The following is a 27,815-nucleotide window of genomic DNA, read 5'->3' as shown; positions in this document are numbered from 1 at the left end:
TTCAAGAGTGTGTTGTGCACAGAGTGCAAGGTTCTGGAATGCATTATTATGCACAGGGTGAAAGAGTGGAAGATGCAGGGTTGAAGAAGGTGCTACGCACATGGTGTATTGTTCAGGATTGCATTGAGCCCTGGGTGCAGAGTTTAGGAGTGTGCTATGTAAAGAGTGCAGGTTTCAGAAGTGCATTTCTCACAGGCCAGATTTACAACTAAAATTTACCTTCCCAAAACCCTCCCCAAGTACAGAGCTCTCCCTCGCCTATTGAGTACAGGAGAGATGGGCTGCTGCAGAAGAGTAGCTACAAATTACTGTAGGAGAGTGCTGGGGGTGAGGGCTTCAGGAAACCAGTGTGGCTGTGTAAATCCTCTGCCCCTCAGGTGTCATAGGGATAGTGCAGGGTAGGGATGGTTCTGTGGGAGCTTCTGGGAGAAGTATGCTGTTTCTTTTAAACACAGAAGTCGCTTTTGTGTTTACATGTGACAGTAGTGAGCCCAGTGTCAGAGGTAGCGGGAAAAATTCCTGATTAAACTTAATGTAGTAATCATTTTTTTTGTTTTTTCAGAGACCATAACAATTATGGGCAGTATAATCATAATGCAAGCCATGACAGAAATTACGATGAGGGCCAGTATATGGAATATCAAGAGAACACATACCATGATTATCATGAAGAAAATCGGCCATATCGTGGAGAAAATCGGCCATATCGTGGAGAAAACCGACCATATCGTGCAAAAGACAGACCATATCGTGGAAAAGACCGGCCATATCATGAAGAAAACCAACAATATCACGAAGAAAACCAACCATATCATGAGCAGAGAGGTACCAGAGAGCAAACTTATCGCGTGAGAGGCCGCCATGAAGGTGGCTATCAGAAGGATTTCCATGGGGGATATCAGCAAAGTCATGGAGAATCAGGTCAATATCCTCTTTCAAAATCTCAGCATAAGAAGTATACTCACAAGAGTACCTATAAGCCACAAATGAAAGAAAATGATGTTGGCATGAAGACTAATACGGCAAAACCTGTACAGTCAGGTGAGTACAAGCAGGTATTGCTAGAGTAATGAATAAGTTGAGAACCATATGCTGCTATTATAGGGATTTTTATTTATTTATTTTTTTTAAATCAATGTGGAGTACCGGGGAAGTGGGTTTGTTATCCATAGTGGTCAGAGAGATTTCAATATTTAGTTTCCTTTTTAGTGCAGTTAAGAAAATGAATGTGGCTGAAACAGAAAACCCTTGAAATGGAATTATACCTCCATTGTTTTGGATAGTGAGACATATTTTCACTGTGGTCTGTGAACCCTAGATCCTAAATGCCTAGATATGGCACAGTGGGCAAGTCTCTGCTTTTGAGCTGAACTTCCTGTTTGCCCTTTTAGGCTAACATTCAGTATACATCTCACTGAAGAATCAACTGTATTGTCTGCGATAATGTCTCGCTGCCTGTGATTAGCGCTGCAGAGTGTCAGCTTCCTGGCATGCGTGGGCACGTGGAGTTGCAAACACGCCTGAGCTCATACTTACTGGCCAGTAACCTACTTACTGTATTAGAGTGCCTCCACTCTGGTTGAAGGAGCACAAGTTGCATTTGGACAGCAGCATTGTTAATCTGGGGTAGGGGAGTGTTAGATGGACCAGAAGAGTTTGATACACTAACAAATTGAAGCCAAACTCCAGCTAACGCATTATAAGCAGTTACAGCAACAGTTTTAGTTTTTTGTTTTTGTTTCGAGATAAAGGTTTTACATTTATAAAAGCTAATCCTTGGAAGCACTTGTCAGTCAAATGTTTTTCGTCTTTTCCCTGTAAATGACACATCTGCAAGAGAGCCTAATGTTTTGAAAAACAGATTATCAGTGCTATCTTGGCACTTTATGGCCTTCAAAACTGTGATAGGTAGTGAGGAGTGAAATCAAAAATTTACGTCCGTAGAAATCCTGAAGGCGTTGCTTGGTTTTCGGGGCCCATACGCACTAGGCTCCCAAAAAGTCCCACACTTGAGGTATCCACGTACTCAGGAGAAGTAGCAAAATGTATTTTGGGGTACAATTCCACATGTAACCATGGCATGTGTGAGCAATATATTATTTAGTGACAACTTTTTGTAAAAAATCTTGGTTTTATTTTTTGTCATTATTCAATCACTTGTGACAAAAAAATGAAATATTCAATGGGCTCAACATGCCTCTGAGCAATGTCCTTGGGGTGTCTACTTTGAAAAATTGGGTCATTTGGGGGGGGTTGTACTGCCCTGCCATTTTAGCACCTCAAGAAATGAGATGGGCAGTCATAAACTAAAAGCTGTGTAAATTCCAGAAAATGTACCCTAGTTTGTAGACGCTATAACGTTTTGCACTAACCAATAAATAAATATACACAGACCCTGACAACCAATGGCCAGGGTTTTCGGGAAGTGGCCCTTGTCCCCATCAACATGGGGGCAAGTTGGGGCAGGGGGCCCTGCACCCCCCACCCCAAAGCAAAGCACCCATCCCCCCATGTTGAGGGCATGTGGCCTGGAATGGTTCAGGAGGAGAGGAGGAGGGGCCGCTTGCTCATCCCTACCCCCTTTCCTGACCTGCCAGGCTGCATGCTCGTATAAGGGTCTGGTATGGATTTTGGCTGGGATCCCATGCCTTTTTTTTTTTTTTTGGCATGGGGGGGGGGGGGGGGTTCCCCTTTAAAAATCCATGCCAGACCAAAGGGTTTTTTATTTATATTTTTTTTTATATGTGGTGTGGAGTTTCCCCTAAAAATTTATACCATACACAAAGTGCCTGGTATTATCGGGATTAAAGTCGGATCCCCATTCATTGAAGTCGGACGGATGTTAGACTTCACGTCGCAGTACAAAGTCGTAATCCACAGTCGTATGACTGTCGTGTCGTACCAGTGTGAACCCGGCCTTAAACCTGGAAGCTTATTGGTGCAGCTGTGCATAGTAACCAGATTCTGTGTTGACCAATTTTAGTACCTCTCCCCCAGTTTCTTATGCAGAGGTAATGGATATGCTAGAAACATCAGTTTCTGATTTTTCTTCTTTTTTTTTCAGTGGTCCATAATCAAGGGCAGAGTGTTATAACTTTAGTAGGTGGCAGCTCTCCGGTGAGATTTCTCTTTATCTTTCAATTTGTTTTGCAAGACTGTAAACTTTAATTGCTATATGTTAGTTTCTTTGATTTAAAACAGAAACCCAGTGAAACTAGGACTGTTCCCTCACAGGATAAGAATCTTGCACAGGAGACTGCAAAGCCGGCACAGGACGAGGCAAGGGCTGTACCAGATGATGCTTTACTTGAAGAAAATAATAAGCCTACTCATGAAGAAACAAAGCCTGTACAGAATGGTGCAAAGGCTACACAAGATGGAGCAAAACCTGCACAAGTCAGTGCAGAGCTTTCAAAAGAATATATGAAACTTTTTAGTGAGAATAAGAAGCCTTCAGACGAAGGTATAAAGCCTTTAGATAAGGGGATAAATCCTGCCAAAGAAGATGTGAAAGTAGAACATGAAGATACAGAAATTCATAAACAAAGTGAAGAACCAATATGTGACCCTAAACCAAGCACTACAGAGATGGCAACACAGCCTAAGTGCTTGAAAGATACCAAAGAGGTAATGTAAAACAAAAATCCATTTAAATATTTGCATACAAAAAATATTTGTGTACGCACACACACTTCAATTACGTTTTTCTTTATTTACCCATTTATCAAGAGTAAGGATAAATATTTTTTTTTTTAAATTGTGCAACTATAAAATATGCCTCAAGTGTTTGTAAACCCAGGATCCTGCATCTGATCACTATATCTGGTTTTAGTAAATATAAACTGCCACGTACCTTTTTTCTCATCAGCAGTTAGAGCAGTCTTGTGACTTCTATCAGTGTTTGGTTAAAGCTTGTTTGAGGAGTTTTCATTCTCCCCTGATTGTCCTATGAGGCTGCAGGACCCCTGACCCTCTGTCTGGACAGTGCTGATTGGCCCTGTGCTGATGATATGCACTCTCCCAAGAAATAAAAAAAAACTCTATAGCAATACACAACAAACTGAGCATGTGCAGCTTGTCCCCAAGGATCAGAGAAAATTGGATCAAACAGCCTTTTTACACAATCCAGAGGATTAACTCCTTAGGTTCCACAGTGAGTATAACAAGCATGCTTTACTGCATCTACAGAATGGTTTTACTCTTGTGGATTTAGTAACTCTTTTTAAGGCAGAGCTAAATGCTTTTGTCAAGGCAAAAAAAAAAAAAAAACTTACATTATGTAGTATCTTTCTGGAATCCTGAAAGATCCTATAAGCCCTGTCAAATAACTACAAATACTTGTTTAACCAGTTCCCGACTGGCGCACGACGATGTACATCGGCAGAATGGCACGGGCAGGCAAACTGGCTTACAGGTACATCCAGTTGAAATTGCTGCCCTGCCATCGATTGTGCTCTGACGGCGGTGCGCGCGTGTGTGCCGGTCGGGACCCCTGTGAGTCTGGCCATGGGGATACCCGCGATCGTCTCACGGGGAGGCTGAACGGGGAGATGTAAACAGCATCTCCCCATTCTGCCTAGTAACAAGTGACCCTGATCTCTACTCCCTGTGATTGGAGCAGAGATCAGTGTTCACTAACGCACAGCCCAGCCCCCCACAGTTAATAACTCGCCCCTAGGACACACTTAACCCCTACACCACCACCCCCTGGTTAACCCCTTCACTGCCAGTGTCATTTACACAGAAATCAGTGCATTTGTATAGCACTGATTACTATATAAATGACAATGGTGTCAAAAATGTCCAATGTGTCCGCCATAATGTTGCGGTCACAATAAAAATCGCTGATCGCTGCCATTACTAGTAAAAAAAAAAAATATTAATAAAAATGCCATAAAACTAGCCCCCATTTTGTAAACGCTATAAATTTTGTGCAAACCAATCAATAATCACTTATTGCAAAATGATTTATTTATTTTTTACCAAAAATATGTAGAAGAATACGGATTGGCCTAAACTGAGGAAAAAAATTTTTTTTTTATGTATTTCTGGGGGATATTTTTTATAGCAAAAAGTAAAAAATAATGCGTTTTTTTTTCAAAATTGTCGCTTTTTTTTTTGTTTATGGCGCAAAGAATAAAAACTACAGGGGTGATCAAATACCACCAAAAGAAAGCTCTATTTGTGGGAAAAAAGGACGTCAATTTTGTTTGCGAGCCACGTTGCACGACTGTGCAATTGTCAGTTAAAACGACGCAGTGCTGAATCACAAAAAGTGGTCTAGTCTTAAGCCAACAAAACGGTCCAGTCTGTAAGTGGTTAAGGTGCACTCACTATCTCAAAATCATAAAATTTATTTTGTGACACACTTTACAGGTCTATATAGAAATTAATCAAAGTAAAGTCTGTCAAATATATGTGACTGTGTATCTACTTTGATTCTTTTACTTTGAATCTTTTGACACTGTGTGCTCCCTTCAAACCAACGTCCTGCTCAAGTTTTGTGCTCGTAAGTTATATGCAAAAGAAAGGCGTGCAGGACAAACCAGTATTAAAATATTAAGAAAGCCAATGAGCTAAAATCAAAAATGGTTACAAAACGCTGTTGAAATGTGAATATGTGCACATATTCAGTGCAATAGAGCGTGACAAATGTAGCATCAATGTGGCAAATGCGCTGGCTCCTACCATCAAGGAGCAAATTAACTGCTTACCTCAACACCATGACCCCTGAGTTACAGGAAAGTCATGACAAGCATTCCCCCTTAGGGATGAATCCAAGGAGTGTGATGCCACTGGGAACACTGCTCCAAGTGTGGGCCTCCGTCAAGTGTATATGTAAAGAAGACAACATTGCAAAAATGTAGTAAAAAGAATGGCCTTACTAGATATTCAGCTCAAATGCACTTGGTTTGAACAATCCTCTCCTTCATTCTATGAGTGTTCATCCATTATGTTTTTATGACAGTGCTATAGGCTTCACATATACTCCTTAAGCAATGTAAAAAACACATAAAACTCCACATAGCATTATACTGATATCACTTTCTATCAAATAAAACACAAATTGCACTCCCACATGATGGTGCATTAAACCACACTAGTTTAATCAGCAAGCTTAAAGTGGGGTACCCCCTAAAAAATAACAATAAATTACGGGTCCCAGGTGACTGCAGCACGAAGGGAAATGATGTCACCAGCCCGGGCAAGGAAGAAGGCAGACTACAAAGGACCCCATAGCAACAGGTATTTAGAGGTGAGTAAAAAAAAAAAAAATTTTCCAAATTTTTTTTTTTTTTTGGTGGCAACACCACTTTAAAAGGCTCAAAGAAGTTAGACTGTCACATATATTTGACAGATGTTAATTTGATACAATTTGTGTTGTATGCTTGAAGTGTGGCGCTTGAATCAAATATTTTACAGAAAAATAAATGTTAAAGTAGAACTAAGGTCAAAAACAAAAAAAAGTGATAAAACTAAGTAGGGTGTAAAATATCTGTCATTTGCACGTAGGTCTGTCATGTGCACGTAGGTCTGCGAGTACTTGTATATTGTCTTGTTGAGTACCTGTGTATCGTCTTATTGAGTATTAATGTCAGGAAGCTAGTTGTTGGGTAATTTGGACAGGGTATAATACCCAATCCTCACTAAATGAATAGATACGTTGCCAGGCGGGTGTGGAGAGGTGACTCGTACATCTTGCGGCGTGTATGCATTCCTTGATCATCCGATCGAGGGTGAATACTGCAGTGCAAAATGTAAGCACATTGTTTCCCTGGAAGCCCAGGTTCGGAATCTGGGGAAGCAACTGTCAGCACTGAGAGAGTCCCTCCATACTAAAGGAGAGCCAAGAACATACACGGGAGGGGCCAGCACAGAGGCGGATGGAGACAAAGAGGTGAAGGCACTAGGAAAGAGTAGATGGTTGATTGTCAGGAAGGGTAGAGGGGGAAGTGCCAGGGAGGCCAATCCAGGGCTGGAGCATCCCAATAAGTATGCTCCATTGAGTGACATTTGTGAAACCAGTCAAGGACCAGCACTGCTGGAGCTGAGGGACTCTCCTAGCTGCCAGAGGATGAACTCCTCCAGTGAGAGTGGAGGGGAAGCAAAGCCAAAGGAAAGACAGATTCTGGTGGTAGGGGACTCAATTCTGAGAAAGACAGAGGCCAATCTGTAACAAAGACCTGAAGTGCTTAACTGTTGTCTACTGGGCGCTCGGGTTCGGCACGTCACAGATCTTGTGGACAGATTACTGGGAGGAGCTGATGAAGACCTGGCTGTCATGGTGCACGTTGGCACCCATGACAAAGTCAGAGGCAGATGGACTGTGCTAACGAGCGATTTTAGGGACTTGAGAGCTAAATTGAGAAAAAGGACCTCCAAAGTAGTATTCTCAGAAATACTACCGGTACATCAAACCACACCAGAAAGGCAGAGGAAGATTAGGGAAGTAAACAAATGGCTGAAGAGCTGGTGTAGTAAGGAGGGGTTTGGGTTCCTGGAGGACTGGGCCGACTTCTCAGACAATAACCAGTACTATAGAAGGGACAGACTGCACCTAAATGAGGAGGGTGCAGATGGCCAAAATGTTAAAGGGGTTTTTGAACTAGGCAAAGGGGGTGGGGGAAGAGGGTCCATAGGTAAAGATAGACAGCGCGGAACGTATTCCAGAGGGTAGTATTGGGGGCATTAGTGATGGATTGACCAAAGCACATAAACCCAAGGTAAGTATAGTAGCAAATCCTAGTTGCAATCTCGGAACACACAATAAGAGGATAACATGCGACCGGTCTAAACTACATGGCATGTGCCAGGGTTGTTGGCACTTCCCAACAACCCTGGCCTTTGGGGGGGGACCGCAGGGCGCCAGGGGTTAGCAATGTGTCAATCTCATCAATGGAGGCAGCTAGTCCCGTCGTACCTCAAGTCACATTCAAAATGAACGGACTTTACTCCGTGTGGGGGCAAGTCTGTTCATTTGGAAAGTCCGGCGGACTAGCACACAGACTAGCGGATTGTCCGCCGGACAGCTGAGTCCGGCTGACAATTTTGAGTCAAGTCTTCTTTTAAAGTCCGCCGTACTTTTGGGAAGAAAAAGTCCGCCGTAGCCCATACACGGTCGAATTGTCAGATCGTGTGTACGCGGCATAAGTCTCACCAGTTCCTAAATGTCTTGCAGGACAATTTTATAGGTCAGATGGTAGACGCACCAACTAGAAGTAAAGCGTTACTGGATCTACTGATTACCAACAATACAGACTTGAATGTGGATATACAGAGTGATTTAGGAAACGGCGATCACAGATCAATTGGCTTCAGTATAAATGACACTAATACTTTAGGAAACATAAGGGGACTACAGAGACACTGAATTTCTAAAGAGCCAACTTCCCTGAACTCTGAACCTTGCTAGAAGGCATAAATTGGGATAAAATCTTAGGAACAAAACACAGAGGAGAGATGGGTTTGCTTTAAGAGCATATTAAATAAGCCAATGCATCCCATTGGGTAATTTAAAAGCACAAACGAAAGTCCTGGATGGCTTAACTCCCAATGTAAAAATGTGTATAAAGCCAAGGAATAGGCCTTCAAAAAAATACAAGGTTGAGGGATCATCATCAGCATTCAGACTTTATAAAGAATGCAACAAAAAATGTAAGGGAGCAATAAGACCATATTGGCCACATAAAGAATGAGGAAGGACATCTGGTTACAAAGGATGGGGAGATGGCGAAGGTATTGCATTTATTCTTCTACTCAGTCTTCACGAGGGAATCGGGGGCTTCAGTAGCCAAAACTGTTTATCCTCATGACACATCACAGGAAGCACCTCCATGATTAACAGAGGACAGTTTTAAAATTAGACTTGGGAAACTTAACAGTAATAAATCACCGGGACCAGATGGCTTGCGCCCGAGAGTACTTGGGGGAACTCGGTCAAGTAAATGCCAGACCATTGTTCCTAATTTTTACTGATAGTCTACTGACTGGAATGGTACTAGTTGATTGGAGAAAAGCCAATGTAGCACCAATATTTAAAAAGGGCCAAAAAACATCCCTGGGAATTAGACCAGTTAGCCTAACATCAATAGTATGTAAACTCTTGGAGGGGATGAAAAGGGACTATATACAAGATTTTAGTAATTAGTGCGGTATCATTAGCAGTAATCAGCATGGATTCATGAAGAATCGTTCTTGCCAAACGAATCTATTAACCTTCTATGAGGAGGTGAGTTCACATGTAGATGAAGTCCCGTAGACATGGTGTATGTGGATTTTGCAAATGCATTTGACACAGTTCCCCGTAAACGTTTACTGTACTAAATAAGGTCCATTGGCGTGGACCATAGGATGAGTACATGCATTGAAAACTGATTTCAAAAGCGAGTTCAGAGTGTGTTGATAAATGGGGAGTACTCGGAATGGTCAGGGGTGGGTAGTGGGGTACCCCAGGGTTCTGTGCTGGGACCAACCCTGTTTAATTTGTTCATAAAAAACCTGGAGGATGAGGTAAACGGTTCAATCTCCGTATTTGCAGAGGATACTAAGCTAAGCAGGGCAATAACTTCTCTGCAGGATGTGGAAACCTTGCAAAAAAGATCTGAACAAATTAATGGGTTAAGCAACTACATGCAAATGAGGTTCAATGTAGAAAAATGTAAAATAATGCATTTGGGTGGAAAAAATATGAATGCAATCTATACATTGGGGGGAGAACCTCTGGGGGAATCTAGGATGAAAAGGACCTGGGGGTCCTAGTAGATGATAGGCTCAGCAATGCTGCTAACAAAGCAAACCCAATATCGGCATGCGTTAAAAGGGGGATTCATTCCAGAGATAAAAACGATAATTCTCCCTCTCTACAAGACTCTGGTCCCGCCACACCTAGAGTATGCTGTCCAGTTCTGGGCACCAGTCCTCAGGAAGGATGTACTGGAAATGGAGCGAGTACAAAGATGGGCAGCAAAGCTAATAAAGGGTCTGGAGGATATTAATTATGAGGAAAGGTTGCGAGCACTGAGCTTATTCTCTCTGGAGAAGAGACACTTGAGAGGGGATATGATTTCAATTTACAAATACCGTACTGATGACCCCACAATAGGGATAACACTTTGTTGTGCGGAAGGGAGTTTAACAAGTTGCCACTCATTAAAATTAGAAGAAAAGAGGTTTAACCTTAAACTATGTAGAGGGTTCTTTACTGTAAGAGTGGCAAGGAAGTGGAATTCCCTTCCACAGTCAGTGGTCTCAGTGGGGAGCATCGATAGTTTCAAGAAACTATTAGATAAGAACCTGGACGACCGAGAGGTTGGACTTGTGTCTTTTTTTTTCAACCTCACCAACTATGTAAATGCAAGTATATAGAGAAATGTACTTGCTCCCCGTCCAGCCTTTCAGCTTCCTCTATTGTAGAGACAACATATCTTCCTCATTTTCCAAATGTTTCAGTTGTCCCCTTTTGCGTTATGCAGTTATTAAGAAGACTAGAACGCGGCAGCTTGACGTCATTAAGGGGTCTTTCCTTAGAAAGCCCTAGCATCTAACCAACTTATAAGACACGCCACGGCTCCGCCCGCTCTTCTCACATTCAGTCCACCTATGCCCTTCCCATGTCCCACCTTTGCCTCTGTCCACTGCCCATTGAATCATGGAAACTGTAGTTCCCTGTGCAAGACAGACGCTAGCATGGTGTAGAGTAATGGTGTGCTATATCTGCAAGACTCCTCCCAGCAGAACTATCTGAATCCAGCAGCACAGGCTCAGGGAGGGAGGTTATAGCAAGCAATTGTAGGTGTAAAATTAGGTAATCATTATTGTGTTTATTATTTTTAATAATGTATAATTTTCATGAACTTTGTTATTGGTTCACTAAAAAATATATAGGCTGCCTTTAGTTGTAATGTAATGCATCAGAAATGCACTAAGCTCTGTTGTGGACGGACAACTGTTTGTTTGTTTTTGTGGACTTAGTGGTGTTACACTTTCCATTGTCCTTTTTGATAAACTACTGAACTACTTCCACACTTGGTATGTTCTATCAAATATAGACTAATCATTCTATAGTCCATAGTAAGAATTGGAAGGATTCCATATCTTTGAGATGACACAGTACTGCTCAAAATGTCTGCTGCTGCTGTTAGGGGACGAATGTCTGAGCCTTGACCCATTTGTCTGCATCCAGGGTCACTCATCTGTCCCTAACCTCTACTTGTGCGGCTGCATGCTGACTGCAATTGCTACGGTCATTATTTTGTACAGGCTGAGCGGCCACAGCTGTTTGTATACAATTGTGATTCCAGCTCTATAAATCCACTGGTACATCTTTCAGTGATGAATACAAGCTACAAGACCCATAGATTACGTTTTTTGAAAGGTTTATCTAAATTCTGTCATTCTAAAAAAATCAGGGGGATCATATGTGTTCTGAAAATGGAAAATATGCTGGGTGGCTGAAAACCTAACCACAAGACAACAGACACAATTGTAGGGATGAGCAGAGAGTAAAAAATACATATTGTGAGCCCTGCTATGCTTCTAGCTGCCGATCTCCTCTGCGGTCAATTTTTCAGCAGGGACTTATGATCTAACCCACCATCTACCATTTCATGTTTTTGAGTTACTGACCCGGAAACTGTGGACTTTCCCGTTCACCATGGCTTCACACTGGCTGACAGACCATGAGTCTCTGGGTCTGTCACGCCTACAACTGGCAGACTATGCAAATTATAACACTTCTAGTCACAACTACAATTCCCATGGCATTGCACAGTGGTTGCACAGAGACTATATAATACCTCCTCCAAGTGCCTAACCAGAGCTGCATTTTATCCAAGGGGTTGATAATATCAGTTTTCAAAGTTAAAGTTCTATTAAACAGGGCAGTTTTTACATAAATTCTTAGAATCATTGCAGTTATGGAGAAAGTTTTATAATATACCGGGGTTCAACTTTAACAAATTTTGGCCTTTCAGACACCCAAACAACATGCACTTGTCTTCCTTTATATTCTATACTATTTTTCTTTTCATCCTCTCAAAGCTTGTTTTCTTTTCCACTTTAACCTACAAGTAATGAAAGCAACTTCCTGTGCCTTGCTTACAGCGTGCATGAGAAATATATTATCCACAGTGTTTTTAGACTTCAGTTCAACAGATAAAATAATAAAAACAGTGTAGCGCTTCAATAAATGTAGTCAACATAAATTATAAAAATAATGATGTAACAAAAATCGCATAAATCTAAATGCCTAGAGATAAAAGTCCAACATTAGGCGCTCATTCCACTATGTTGATGGCATAGGAGTGACCAAACCGTCACAGAGAAGGAAAAGCAATGGAAAAAAAGAAAAAAAGGCTCCACATGGTGCGGGTCAAACGATATAAAAACGTTGGTTTATTAAAGTCAAAAAGGTATTAATGACTTGGTGATCACATGCCCCAGTTGAAGACACATGTCGAAACGCGTCGGGCGAGCTGTTGGCACCCCACATTGCTTTTAATTTTATTTTGTTTTTTATGTGATCACCAAGTCATTAATACCTTTTTGACTTTAATAAACCAACGTTTTTATATCGTTTGACCCGCACCATGTGGAGCCTTTTTTTCTTTTTTTCCATTGCTTTGGTTTAAAACTTCACAAACACCCCCCTCCTCATCCGGGGGAGGTTGGAGTATTGGTACAACGGGCTGCGTCTGAGCTTGATCACTTTGACGTTCCATCTGAAAGGATCCATCATTGAGCCTACAACCGCCCGGAGCTCTTCCATCAGCTCAACAGACCTCTCTCCTTATACTCCTCGGTCCCAGATTGTGACCTTAAGCCTTCTAGACTCAACCGTCATATGACTGTGTGAGTCCAACTGTTCCGGTAAGAAGTATTTATCTACTTTTCTCTGATGTTTACAATCAAGTAGACCCGTATGAATACATTCGTCTAGTACACCATTTTCCTTCTCTGTGACGGTTTGGTCACTCCTATGCCATCAACATAGTGGAATGAGCGCCTAATGTTGGACTTTTATCTCTAGGCATTTAGATTTATGCGATTTTTGTTACATCATTATTTTTATAATTTATGTTGACTACATTTATTGAAGCGCTACACTGTTTTTATTATTTTATCTGTTGAACTTTGTTTGCTTTTGGTGTTGGCTGCTGTTGTGGCTGTTGTGGCCATCTTTCCACAAACTATAGCGCAGTGTTTTCCCTTTTTGTATTTGTTTTTAGACTTCAGACATACAAAAATTGGCTCTTGTGAAATTTATTTTTTGCTCTCCTTCCCTGAAATTGTATGCCCTTCTCTGTTCCGGAGTGTGTGCATTTGCAACATTTATGCAGTAACATGTTACTTATAGCATGACATCGAATATGGTTTTCTCTTCTCACCTTCCAGGACAGCACACCTGAGAGAGACGAGGCTCCTCCCTACAGGAAACACAATTACAGCTGTTAAAAGCCCCCCCCCACCCTTCCTCTTGTCCCTCTGTATTGATTGTTTCTCCCACAGTGAAACGTTTGATTTATTTTTTTTCTCTGACCAGAAGACTAAAGAGTCGGATGGTACCCCTGTGAGGCACCTTGCATGCCACATGCTTCTCACAGGTTTCCCAGTTTGCACAGGTGGTTCCTGCACATTGTGGTGAACTCCTGTCCTCTCCCGCACACAGCGAGCACCATGCTGTGAAGAGCCAGCCGGATTACATCAGCAGCGATGGGGGCAGAGGACTCGGCAACCGGAGTTTCCGGCCAGAGCAGGGAAGGAAGCAGAGTAGGACAGGGCATGACCCAGAAGAGGGGTTAAAGTGTGGAGGAGAAGCTGGACCCCCGAGGCTGCAGGAAGGAGGCATGGGACTTCAGCTACCTGGAAGCCTGAGAGCTGCAAAAAGCCTGCTTGGATTCACCTCATGGAAAATGAGGAAGGAAAGCACAGGTGGCTGTGGGCCAGAGCAAGTCATGGTCCAGTAAATGCCTTTACCGGGGGGGGGATGCCATAGTAAGGCCGTTGGCAGTCCCTGGTAGTCTCCCATGCTCTCCTCTTTCTGGGTGGGGCCTGCAGCCAAGGGGGGCATGAAGAGTGACAGTTGGATGTTTTTTCTCTTCTCTTGGAGAATCACCAATTGGAACCCAAGAGGCCTCTGATAAACCACCTTCTACATCTGCTAGTTCTAGCTTCTCCAAAAAAAAATTGGCTATTGTTGTGGAAGGTTGCCCAGTTCTCACTCTAATCCATTCTGTTAGATATATTAGCAAAGTGGCTGGCAAAGAAGCCTCTTGTTTACTGAATGATTTGCTTAAATCGGTGCAGGAAGAAATGTTGCCAGCTATTCAGTCTTTTTGCACCTCTGTAGCTCTGCCTTGGGTGCAAGGCCCAGAGTAGCCAACCCCAAAGGAGGGCCCATCCTCTCGAGTTTTCCCTCCCAAAGAGACCAGGGCACTTTTCTTCCTGCCTCTCAGCCAGGAGGACCATTTGGGTTAAAGCATTGGATGGTGATCTTCAAAAGCTAAATTGTGTGATCATCCTTTTTGAGGGATCTTTACTGTTTGGCTCAGGCCTGGACAAAGTGTTGTCCAGATCCTCTGAGAAAGGGTAGAAGTTCCCTATCAAGCCAAAGAGGGAGAAATATAAAAAATTTGTTGCCCACAAGCCGAAAATAACTAAGAAATAACCCAGTAAGAAGTGGGGATTTGGTAGAGGGAAGTAAAGAACGAATTTGCTCTTCTCCTCCCCAGGTTCAAGTACCAAAGATGGTAGGCTGTCTCGATTCATCTCCCAATGGGAGGGGATATCAGACAGCTCGTACATTTGTCAGCTCATCCGAGAAGGCTACTGGCTAGAGTTCTCGTTCAAGCCCCCACGATGATCATTCTAATGTATCTGCCCAAGGATGCTATAAAAAAAGAAACCCTCCCAGAAGGGATCCAGGTGGCACAGGTGGTAGTGCCCTTCCACAAAGTCAACTTTACCAGGCCTTCTACTCCCACATTTTTGTCTGCAAACCCTCATGGAAATACCACCTCCTCATGAATCTCAGGAATTTAAGCAAATTTCTAGAGTGCAAGAGGTTTTCAATGGAGAGTATTCACTCAGTGTGCAAGAAAAAACCTTATTTGACTACTCTGTATCTCATGGATGCTTAGTTACATGTTCCTATCCACCAGGAACACCAGGCATTCTTCAGATCTGTGGTAGTAACCCAGGAGGGGGGTTTTCATTGGCAGTTCAGGGCGCTCCGTTTTGGACTTGAATACAGTCCAAGGATCTCCACGAAGGTCCTAGCAGAGGCTGTAGCCTACCAGCATCTCCATGGAATAGCTCTAATTCCTTACTTAGACAAACTACTGATCTTTGCTCCTTCAGTGGTTCAGGTGAGGACAGACACCCAGATAACTACAGTCCCTGAAGATTTTGGGATGGTTAGTGAATATGAAGAAATTGTCCCTCAAGCCAGCTCAGGTCAAAACCTTCTTAGTTTATCAGATACTCTCAAGCACAAATTCTTCTGCTGAAGGAAAAGGTAAAGAAAGTAGTCTCATCTGTCAAAAGATTAAGAAGACCTCCCTCTTGCTCCAGGAGAGAAGTCCTGAGGGTCTTGGGTTTCATGTCAGCCAGCATTCTTGAATTTGTATGGGCTCAGTTCCATTCAAGAGACCTTCAATTCTTCCATATTTCCTCTTGGGACAAAAAAAGTCCCTTGACGAAAGCGCAGTCCTTCTCAGGTAAATTTTAATGGTCGGCCCCAAACAACCTAGAGAAGGGTAGGCCTTTTGGCTCAGTGGGACTTGTTTGAGTCGCCACAGATGCAATCACCTGGGGGTGGGGATCCCACCTAGAGAAAGCCAAGGCTCACAGTTTTGGGACAGTCGGGTAGCCAAAACCTCTTCCAACTCCAGAGAGCTCAGAGCAGTGGGTGAAGCGATAAAGACCTTCAAGAGTACTATCTCAGGCAGGGAGGTTCAGGTCTGCTCCAACAATGCTAAAGCGATAGCATACCTGAAACGCCAAGGAAGAACCAGATCCAAACCTCTCCTAGACATAGCCAAGAAAATTCTGGGCTGGACCAAGGGAAGCGTAGTCTCACTGTCGGCTGTCCCACATAAGAGGGACGAGCAACTAAGAAGCAGACTTCCGCAACTGCCGGGGGGGGGGGGGGGGGGAGCTGAGCTCCAAAGTATTTCAAGCAGTAGTAAAATGGTTTGGCTATCCAAAGATATATCTGTTTGCCAGCTACATAAAGTAGAATTTTTCTTGCTCTCTCTGGAGAGGGAGTCTAAGAGCCTGGATGCCCTAGGCCAGAGTTGGCAGTTCAAGCTGGCATATGCCTTTTCCCCCTGAGTTCTACAACAACTCAGTCAGTCTTTGGGCCTACTCTTCCTGATTGTGCCATGGTGGCCAAGGAGGGCGTGGTTTGCAACCTTGAAGGTGCTATTAGTGGCGCCTCCCTGGAACCTCATGAACCTACCAGCCCTCCTCTGTCAGGGTCCAATGCTGCACCCCAGGCCAGAAATTGTACAAGTTTATGGCCTGGCTTGTGAGCGCCAGATCCTCATTATAAAGGGTTGCTTGGACAGAGAAATAGACACTCTCCTCTAAACCAGAAAACTAGTAACGGAAAGCTCTACTCTAAAGTACCCAAAACCTTTGGTACATTGTGTAAAAATAAAAAAAAGGTTTCTTCTACCTCTGTTCAAGTAGTCCTAGAATTTCTTCAGGATGGGGTAGAAAAGGGTGTGGCAGGCAACACCCCTCAAGTGCAAGTCGCAGCACTTTCAGTTTTTCTTCATGCTAGATTAGCAAAAGATCCTTTAGTTAAAAGGTTTCTGGTGGCCAGGGATAGATACCCCAGTTATTAAAGATGGGTTCCTGCTGTGGGATTTGCCTAGGGTACTAGAAGCATTATATAGGCACCTATTTAATCCAATAGAGGAGGTTACCTTTAAGTTCTTGACCGTAACATTAGCCTTTCTGTTGGCTATCTGCACATTTGGAAGAGTAGGGGACCTAAAAAGTCTAACCTTTTTTGTTGATCCTGCCAGATAGGATTTCCCTCAGGCCAGATCCGTTATATCTGCCCAAGGTAGTGTCATCATTTCATAGGACAAAATAACCCTTCCATCTTTTTGTGATAACACTAAGAATGAGGAAAAATAGTTTCATTGTTTAGATGTAAGGAGCTGCCTCCTCATTTACTTGCAAAGGGCCAAAGAGTTTAGAAGGTCCGATCACCGTTTGATCCTCTATTCTGGACCAAGGAAGGGACTTCAAGCATCTAAGGCTTCAATCTCCAGGTGGATCAGACAGGCTATTACCATAGCATACAAGAGCTCAGGTATCCCTGCACAAGCATGATTAAAAGCAAATTCAGCTAGAGCTCTGGCAACATCGTGGGCTGAGAAGGCAGGAGCCTCCTGGGAACAGATTTGCAGTGCAACCACCTGGTCCAGCCAAGACACGTTCTGGAAGAACTACCAAGTAGAGGTGATATCACAGCAAGACCTAGCCTTTGGCTAAAAAGTGCTACAGGCAGTGGGCCCCACCCTAAGGTAGGCCAATGGTTACTTGTTTCCTCTCAGGTATGCCATCCTGGAAGGTGAGAGGAGAAAACCAACAGTTAGACTTACCGGTAACAATGTTTCTACGAACCTTACAGGACAGCAGGCCTAGTTCCTACCTATTGGAGGAGGGAAAAGTGTTTGTATAGTAGGTGGTGAGTACCTTTTGTAAATCCATGCCCCTTGTGGACTGGTTGGAAGAGGTATTTTTTTACAACTGAGGGGGAAGTGTGTGGGTTTTAAAAAAAACGGTAAACTGATTATGTTTCCTGTAGGGAGGTGCTTCTTATCTTTCAGGTGTGCCATCCTGGAAGGTTCATAGAAACACTGTTACTGTTTTGGTTATCTTTTGTGTGGACAATTGCACATTTTCATGTTACTTAACCACTTGACCAGTGGGCACTTAAACACCCTTAATAACCAGACCAATTTTCAGCTTTCGGTGCTCTCACATTTTGAATGACAATTACTCAGTCATGGAACACTGTACCCATATGAAATTTTTGTCCTTTTTTTCGCACAAATAGAGCTTTCTTTTGGTGGTATTTAATCACCGCTGGGTTTTTTATTTTTTGTGCTATAAAAGAAAAAAGACCGAAAATTCTGTTATAAAATTTAGCAGATTAGTAATTTTTCTTCATAAATTTTGGCCAAAATTTATACTACTACTACTATCTTTGGTAAAAATAAGTACAAATTGGTGGATATTATTTGGTCTTTGTGAAAGTTATAGAGTCCACAAGCTATGGTGCCAATCTCTGAAAATTGATCACACCTGAAGTACTGACGGCCTATTTCAATTCTTGAGACCCTAACATGCCATAAAAGTAAAAATACCCCCCCCCCCCCCAAATTACCCCTTTTTGGAAAGAAGACATTCCAATGTATTTAGTAAGAGGCATGATGATTTTGAAGTTGTCATTTTTTTCCCACAATTCTTTTTTTACTTTTTTTTTTTTTCACACAAAATTGTCATTATCAGTTTATTTCTCACACACAGCATATGCATGCCACAAATTACACCCCAAAACACATTCTACTATTACTCCCGAGTATGGCAATACCACGTGTGTGAGACTTTTACACAGCGTGGCCACATACAGAGGCCCAACATGCAGGGAGCGCCACCAGGCATTCTGGAGCACCCAGGACAATTCTGACATTTCTCTGCTACTTGTAAAAATCATCGTTTATTTGCTAGAAAATGACATAGAACCCCAAAACATTATATATGTTTTTTTAGAAAACACCCTGGAGAATACAATGGTGGTCGTTGCAACTTTTTATCTCACACGGTATTTGCACAGCAATTTTTTTAACGTGTTTTTTTGGGGGAAAAAAAGTTTTGTCCTTAAAAACAAAAACAAAAAAAAAAACAGTAAGGTTAGCCCAATTTTTACATAATGTGAAAGATGAAGTTACGCAGAGTAAATAGATACCTAACATGTCACTCTTCAAAATTGCACATGCTCGTGGAATGGCGCCAAACGTCGCTACTTAAAAATCCCCATGGGCGACGCTTTAAATTTTTTTTACTGGTTACATGTTTTGAGTTACAGAGGAGGTCTAGCGCTAGAATTATTGCTCTCGCTCTAACGTTCGCAGCGATACCTCATGTGTGGTTTGAACACAGTTTTCATATGTGGGCGGGACTTGCGTATGCGTTCGCTTCTGCAGGGGGACAGGGGCGCTTTAATTTTTTATTTTTTTTTATTGTTCATTTTACTTTATTTTAGTTTGACATTTTTTTTCCCCAAAAATACATTTTTTGATCACTTTTATTCCTATTACAAGGAATGTAAACATCCCTTGTAATAGGAATATGGCATGACAGGTCCTCTTTACAGTGAGATATGGGGTCAATAAGACCACACATCTCACCTCTAGGCTGGGAAGCCTGAAATAGGACCTATGGCTGCATATTGCAGGGTATCTCCGAGTATGGCTGGGTATTGCAGGGTATGTCCGGGTATGGCAATTTATGGCAGGGTGTTGCCTAGTATTGGCAGGGTATTGAGGGGTTCAATTTCGGTGAGCAGCGATGTGGGAACTGCAGATGCAGCCCACAGCGCTGCTCACACCGATCTCTTCCCCCTCCGCTGTACCGATCGGTACAGAGAGGGGAGGGAGGAACAGGCGTCATTACATGACGCCGGTTTGTTTACAAGTGATCCCTCCGTCATTAGACGGAGCGACCGTGATGAGCGGCTGTTTACCGTGATCCGTGATGTGCCGGGTTCTGTGGACCCGGCGGTCATGGAGGCTCTCGAGTGCGCGCCCCAGGGGGCGCGCGAGAGCGGAATTCTGGGAGGACGTCATATGACGGCCTACCAGAGTTAAACAACCGCCCGGATATGGGCCGGTTGTTAAGTGGTTAAAAAAAAAAGTGTAAAGAACCCATTTTAACCACTTAAGCTCTGGAAGGTCTTACCCACTTCATGACCCGGCGATTTTTTTTGCAGTTCGGCACTGCGCTACTTTAACTGACGATTTTATATAATTTTTTTCACACCAATAGAGATTTCTTTTGGTGGCAGTTGATCAGCCCTGGGTTTTTTTTTTTTTTTTGCTATATATATGAAATAGACCCAAAATTTAAAAAACTGTGATATAGATACTGAAATTTTTATTTGTTTTTTGCCTTTTTTTTTTTTTAGCAATGGCAGCGATCAGCAACTTGTAGTGACTGTGACTGACACAGACCTCTCCAGTGACACTAAAACACCGATCATTGCTGATAACATGCACTGTCCCTGTACTAATGACACTGAGTAGGAAGGGGTTAACATCTGGAGCAATCAATGGGTTAACTGTGTGCCTAGCAAGTGGTTATGTATTTACGGTGTGGTGCAGGGAGACAAAAATCAGCACATGCCCACTGTTAGTAGAGAGATCTGTGTTTACATACAAGCTCTCCTGCCATCCGCTTCGCCGATTGACAGGTTCCGGCCATAAATCATTGGCTGGGACCCACTGATTGTCATATGCTGGAGCCAATGACAGCACAGTCGGGTCAGCAGGCACATGCCCCCTACCTGTAGATGCCGAATTGAGCGTATATACGTGTTTCTGCGCAGCCGGCCCACACTGTAGCAGTAAAGCTACAGTGTGCGGTGGCACGTAGTTGATCTTGCAGTACAGAACGCATGCAGAATATTCATAGATGCAGGGTTAGACTGGAACCTTCAGGCAAATTAGACACTGGCAAGCTTTTGAGGACACATTCCCTGGGCATCCCCCTATAACCCTACCCCACTCCGTGAATGCTCTGTTTTTTTGCTAGTGTCCAAAGGTGATGGACCTCTTCTTCATGGAGAACTCACTCTTGGCTTAACTAGTTGAATTTTTTTTTTCTTTGGGTTTTTCAATCAACTCTTCAATGTCTTCTACTACAAGATTAGAAACGGTGCACCCAGTTTGGTACAACCTTGAAAGCCATACCCAGACCCTAGGTCCTTTGGAACAACCTGCAATGTTGCTTTGGGCACTTGATCACGGTCATTCACCGCAGCACTTTTTGCAACCCACGGAGATAACAGCAGAGTGCTACACTGGTCCAGAGCCATGGTCCATCCCTGTGGAACTCTGGTGTATGCCCACCATGATGGGTGAGGCCTGGACCCTATACAGGGACCAGCAACATAGACAGGTATGTTTCAAACACAGTCCTGGTTTCTTGATGGTTGCATTGTATGAACACTTACTAGTCAGGATTATGTGGCTACTGTAACGGTACAATAAATAGGCATCCTATTATAACTTTACTTTTACAATGTAAACGTTTCAACCTTGGTGCTACATTTTAACTATTCTATCGCTGCTATTCTGTCAGCCAGACTGCAGCTAGCTGGACTAGGGCAATTACTTTTAACTGAGCAATTAATACAATTACCTTATGCCTTGCTCTTGTGTGAATGACCTAAAGCAAGTTATGACACAAATCTCCAGAATAGCTCTGATTTCCATTCACATGCACAGAACATAGTAGCTCAAAGCCTAGTCATCTCAGTCTGCCTGTAAACGACACCTCACATGCATGCCCTTTGAAGGAGGACGTCTCTTTGGTGAGGCACTTAAATTCATCAAAGATGTCAGAGGAGGAAGCTTCTCCTTCCAAAGCAGAAAGTTTAAACCCCACCCCAGGAGCTTTTACCTCCACAACCTTCTTTGCAGCACAAGACTTTGTCCACCAAAGTCTTCCCCAAAGCCCTCTTTCAAATATAAGGGTGGCCTCACTGCTAAGTGGGGATGTGTTAAAGTTTGCCTATCTCTGGGTCACAGAAGTTCCAGACCTGAGCGTTCAGCCGGTAATTTCAAAACTACTCCCTAACCACTTTCTTCTCTCAAATCAAATGAACCAAAATCTGCCCAAAGACAGCTAGATTTTCAGAATGCCCTTAACTTAGAGGAACTGCAGTCTGCTCACATAATTTGTAATCAAACATCTTTGCCATTCTGAAGCTTCCCTCCAACCACTTTGCATAAAATTTTTATCTATACTGTGATTCTATACTTGCCAAATATGCTGCAGAAATCTCTTAATTAAGTCAGGCTGCAGCTATTTTAACTGTGGGCAGCTGAAGCTGCTGCCTGTTCAATTCCTGGATTTACATAAACACACAGGCACACCTGTAGCTCTCATTGGCCCTCTTATGACTCATCTCCCCCTCCCTTTCTGACAGCTGTGACCAGACAAGAAACGGGGCTGTAAAAGGTATTTGCAGGCAAAAAAATAAAAATAAAAAAAGTTTTACTATGCAAAGTTGATTAACAAGGGCAGAATATTTAATAGGTGGAAATTTAAAAAAATTACTGAAAGTCTGCTTTAAAGTCTTTAAGCAGATCTATTTTGAGTTAAAAAAAATTTGCACTAAAGCCACAAGGTCAGTTATTGTCTCTGTGAGACGAGGGGAATACTTTTTTTTTTTTTTTTTTTTTTTAAATAGGCATCCAAGATGCCTATCGGCGTAATCCCATTTATCCACCTATTCAGCTATTTCTACTCTTTGCAGTTAAGAGGCACAGGCTTCCAATTTGTCACACTTCCATTTGACCTATTTTCTGCTCCTGGAGTATTCATAAAGTGCTTGCACACCTCCTTGCCCTTTTAAGAATTCAGGACATCCATGTCACGGGCTAGCTATCTGAAAACATCCAGAGCACAATTCAGATGCCTCAGGTTTATGGTTGGGTCATCAACTTCCAAAAATTTGCTCTCCAACCTTATTGCCTGGAATACTTGGACCTAATGCTAGATACAGTTCAAGTTCTTCCTGCCAGAGAAAAAAACTGCTCTCTCCCAGAACTCAGGACTTGAGATCAGAGATGCCACTCTGTGAGCTTCTCCGTTAGAGTTCTAGGTCTTACTGTGGCTTACCCTTTTGATCTCTGGCCCATTCACTCAATTTCATTTGAGACTTCACCAACACATCTTTTTGACTTGAAGCAAGCATGCTCCTTCTTTCAACTCACCTATTGTCAGGGTCTGTACTTGCACCTGGGACCTGTGCTGTGTCTGGAAATTACTCTTCTTGACGAACTACCTAAGATACTGGACAGCACCCTGTCTGATCTATTGGACAGTCCTGCCTTGTGCCATGACTTCTACTAAACCTTGAACTCTTTGCTCCTCCCATGAACTTCTTGATTTAAGCAATGTCTCTGCACTCCCTGTTTGCCAGATTATTGTGTTTTCTCCAGCCAGTATCTTGCTCTGTCTTCCCTTCTGCCACCCCTATTTTTGCTACCACTCGTTACTGACTCTTGGCTTGTTCCTTGTTTACACTTCTGCCTGATCCCAACCTGCAACTACCTATTACTGACCTCCTGGCTTGTTTACGGACTATTCTTCTGTTTTGATCCTTACCAGATATATATACGCTTCTGGACCCCGCCTTGCTCACCTCCTTGTGGACCGATCATACACAACCTGGTACTAACACACAGCTAAATCCAATACAATACTTCCTCTTTCTCTACAGAGTACCGAAGCAATAATATATTTAAAGGAGTATTCTAGCCTTAAGTTTCAATAATATAGCACAAAGCAGTGTAAACATTAGGTGGGCTTTTTTTTTACAAGATTCTTTCATCCACCATCAGGAGCTCTGGTGAACACCAGTTAGTACTTAGACCCCACACCTCAGATGAGCCTTTGTCATCCACCAGGGTTGACCCCCTTGTATACCTATCCCATTGGTCAGTGGAAGTCCTGTTGCTGCTATAGCATATGGTCTTTGAGTCTGTCCCCTGATCATGACACCTATGCTCCTAAGGAATTCCCTAGTTTGGATTTTCCCACTGCTCCTTGACAACGTGAAAGTAATTTCTGCCAAATCACTGGAAGGTGATCATAACAGATTTCAGGCTTGGGAGGAGTGTTCCAGTCCGTTGCAGGTCGGGAAACGTGGTCACTCAAGTAAACCAAACTCCCATTCAACATCTTGGAGTTCACAGCATTGGCTCTACAAAACTGGACCCCCCTTTAAGGACACCCAGTCAAGGTGCAATGGAACACCATGACTGTGACCTATAACAATCGCCAAAGGCCTACCAGGTGTCATGCAGCCCTGAAAGGAGCAAACCAGAACATCTTGTGGATGAAGAAGCACTGTCCAGCGATCTCTGCTGTCCACATCCCAGTTATGGACGATTGGAAGGTGGATTACTTGAACTGCGATCGCCTGGACAATGGGCCCTTCACCCTGACCTCTTCAACCTGCTATGGCACAGATGGGGGGAACCTTGGATGTTGATATCCTGGTCTCCAGATTCATCAATAAGTTATCCTCTGCCTGAGGCCAGGATCCAAGGATCCTAAAGCATTGTCATTAGAGGTTTGATAATTCCCTGGTCTCTGTGCCTATTCTCCTATGAATTTTTCCTCGACTGCGTTGTAAAATAAAGCCGGAGAAAAGACTGGTGATTCTCATTGCATAAAACTGGTCCAGGAGAACCTAGTACGCAGACATATTCAGTTTGCTAGCATACAACTGGTTCCCAACAGGCAACGCTTACTGCCTCAGGGCCCCCTTTTGCATCCTGCTTCTCAGTCACTGGCTTTATTGATGTGGCTGATGTAGCAAAAGTCTTATGAGACAGAGGGGTCTATGAATTTCATTCCTACTTTGCTAAAAACAAGAAGAACCATTTTCCGAATTACTATTCTACCTGGAAATCCTCCTATTGCCTGGTGTGAATACAGGCACTTTAGTCACATAGATTACTCTGTGCCTTTTTTATTCAAGGAGTATCTGGAATCGGGCCCCCTTACAGCACCTTGTGCTTTCCTGGGCCTCAGTCTCTCTCTGCCCTGCAGAAACCACCATTTGAACTGATCAGGGAAATTCCCTTGGATGATCTCTCCTTCAAAGTGGCCTTCATCTGTTAGACATGTCTGAGTTTGTAAGGCGCTATTCCTCTTCCTTCACCAAGGATAAGCTAGTCTTGCATCTAAGGCCATTCTTTCTTTTTTTCTAAAGTGGTATCAGTCTCTTCTTCAGTGAAGAGCTAGTCCTTCCCTTTTTGTGCTCTGTACCCAAATGCAATTACTCTTCACTGCCTGGATGTAGTAAGAGCCATTATAATATACCTCAAAGCAACAGCTTCTGTCTGGATAATGGACTCCCTCTTCACCCTTTCCTCAGGACCTTGCAATCCTGCTTCAAAGTCCACCATCACAAGATGGATAAAACAACTCATTGTCAGAGGATACACCCTAAAGGACAAAGCTTGTTCTGCATTTTACACGCTTACTCCACCATATTGGTGGGTGCATCCTGGGACACCAATCCTCTATTGCCCAGCTTTGCAAGGCCACCACCTGGTCTTATGTTCATACCTTTTTAGAGTTCTACCATGTGGTCGTTCAATGAGAAGGGAGTTTGTTTTATTACATTTTCAGATTCTTGAAAGGGCCTACCACTTTTGGATTTGATCTCTTTGCAAGGATTCTACAAGCCTAATTATCAACCTTTCTTGTCTACATTCCTTTCGGTATGTTTCTTAGCATGGTCTTTCTTAAGAGCTAGTAAGTTAAGGTCTAGAGCTAGCTTATAAGTTAAGGTCTTTAACCCATTTGAACTAGATAAAATCGGATATAGGGACAAATCTTAAATCTTTATCAATTATTTTTTTTTATTTTTAGAGTAAATGTTGACAAATTAGATTTTCACTTTGTCCTCATTTGCTTAATAGAATGGCTGTCAGAATGAAAAAAACAGGCCGCATACACTTTTTTTCACCAATGTCGAACCAGACTTTATTCCAGCAAAAAAGGTTTACAGCATATGATCTCTCCTGTCCCCCTACTCCAAGGCAATTCACCCAAAAGAAGGGCTTAATCATGGAGTCTCTGGCTATTATATTATGACAGCTGGTGGGCACCTGACAGCAGGCAGAGGAGGAGTGTTTACAGTGGTATGTTTATTGCTCTATCCACAAACTTTAATGGCATAGCTGTTGAAGCTTGGGAAACAGTGGGGTTTCTGAATCTGACATCTCTACCTTGCTAAAAGCAAGAAAAGCCACTTCCAGAAACATATGCGATTTGTACCTGGAAATTTTTCTTCCTAGTGTGAACACAGGCACCTCAGCTCCAGAGACTGCTCTGTGCCTTGCATTCTGGCCTTCCTCTAATGAGGTCTTGACCATAAATTGGCCTCAATCTGTTTCAAAAGCCTCTGGCTTCCCTTTTCCTTCTGAAAACCTTAATATAAGGCACGTTTTGCATCAGACCCCCATTACAGCACCTGTGCTCCCTTAGGATTTCAACTTTGTTCTCTATCCTGCAGAAACCACCCTTTGAACCAATCAGGGAGGCAGTTCCCCAAAATTGCCTCTCCTTCAAAGTGGCCTTTTTGGTAGCGATCACATCTGTCAGACGTGTCTGACTTGGCATCTCTCCTTTAGCGAGCCATTACATATTCTTTACAATGACTAGGGGAGTCTTGTGTCCAAAGCCATCCTTTCTTCCTAAGGGCGGTATCACAGTTCCACCTCAATGACCAAACCATTAGCATCAACCTCAACACAACAGTTTCCATCAGGAAGACATTGAAGCAGGGTATACTTTACAAGGTCCTGAATAGTGGACACATAAGCAATGTCTACTATTGCTCGATGGATAAGATCACTGATTACCAGAGCTTACCCTTGAAAGGATAAAACTCCTTCTGTGATCTTATGCACTCACTCCACCAGCTTCCTGGGCTTTCCTGCACCAGGCCAATTTAGCGGTTTTGTAAGTGCGCCATCTTTCCTCTGTTCATAGCTTTTCAAAGTTTTACCAGGTGGCCACCAATCCTCTTGGATACAACTTTCAGCCTCAGTGTTCTTGCAGCGGCACTCTGAAGTTGGTCTGTTGACCCTTGTTTTTGTTGGGCCTGTTGGCACAGTTTCTATCTGCCTAGTTGTTGCCCATCCTTCTCACTCATTGCTTGGGTACATCCCAGGGTCTATAAATCCTTCCTAGGACTGTGTCCTGTATTGTATAATTGAGTTAAGAGGAGTTTTGACTTACAGGCAGTCTTCGAGTTACGAACCTCTGACTTGCGAGCAACTCCTACTTACGAACTGGAGGTGGCGTGACGTTCTGCGTATGCACTGCCACTTTTCGGCCATGGGCACCTCAGAAAATGACGTCTGCGCATGCGCGGCTACTTGACAGAAAATCGGAAAACATTGGAAAACTACGTCTCTGCCATTCTGCGCATGCGCTTCCGACTTACAAACGTATCCTACTTAACAAACCGTCAGTCTCTAACCCGTTTGTAACTCGGGGACTGCCTGTAACTGTAAATTCCATATCTTGGAGTACAGTACAGGGCACCGGCTGCCCTCCCTTTCATTCCTTGGCTACTCTGGATTTCTTGCTGAAAAACCTGAGATTTCACCGAGTGGGGTAAGGTTACAGGGAAGGCACCCGGTGGGCGTGTCCTCTAAAGTTTGCCTGTGTCCAATTTAGCTGAAGGTATTGGCCTATAACCCAGGGTCTATGAAAACTTTTCCTGTGTGTCTTGAAAATGTTCTGTTGTAAGCTGCCCTAAAGTGGAGTTTAACTTTTGTTTTCCTACTTGTGGGTTTAAGCGCTAGTGCACTCTTTAAATCCATCTCTGAATAGGCATTGGATCTTCATTGTCCAGAAGACTTAAGGGTGGTTAAGTGTTTTCATACCTAAAATATTGCTCTCATATCATCTCAAGCCAGTCTGCCCATTCAACTCTGACCTTTAGCATCATCAAAGCATTTTCATCCACTCAACTGCAG

The 27,815-nt window shown here is 43.1% G+C and overlaps 1 protein-coding gene across 6 annotated transcripts in view; it reads left to right on the top strand.

Annotated features, from left to right (window-relative positions):
* The window catches only part of LOC143982543 (uncharacterized), a 147,755-nt gene that overhangs the window by 99,113 nt on the left and 20,827 nt on the right, over positions 1-27,815 (top strand). For 5 of the 6 annotated variants that reach the window (XM_077481380.1, XM_077481378.1, XM_077481377.1 and 2 more), the window contains 3 exons: positions 563-1,041; positions 3,065-3,117; positions 3,202-3,627. In XM_077481380.1, coding sequence (XP_077337506.1) covers positions 563-1,041; positions 3,065-3,117; positions 3,202-3,627 — 958 coding nt within the window. The remainder of the gene's footprint in view (positions 1-562; positions 1,042-3,064; positions 3,118-3,201; positions 3,628-27,815) is intronic. The other variant, XM_077481379.1, reaches the window with a different exon arrangement.

The sequence above is a fragment of the Lithobates pipiens genome, unplaced genomic scaffold (assembly GCF_037356315.1).
Source record: "Lithobates pipiens isolate NorthernLeopardFrog02 unplaced genomic scaffold, aLitPip1_a1.2 Scaffold_16, whole genome shotgun sequence".
Taxonomy (NCBI): domain Eukaryota; kingdom Metazoa; phylum Chordata; class Amphibia; order Anura; family Ranidae; genus Lithobates; species Lithobates pipiens.
Note: the sequence above shows the minus strand (reverse complement) of the source record. Positions and strands in the feature narration are given on the sequence as shown.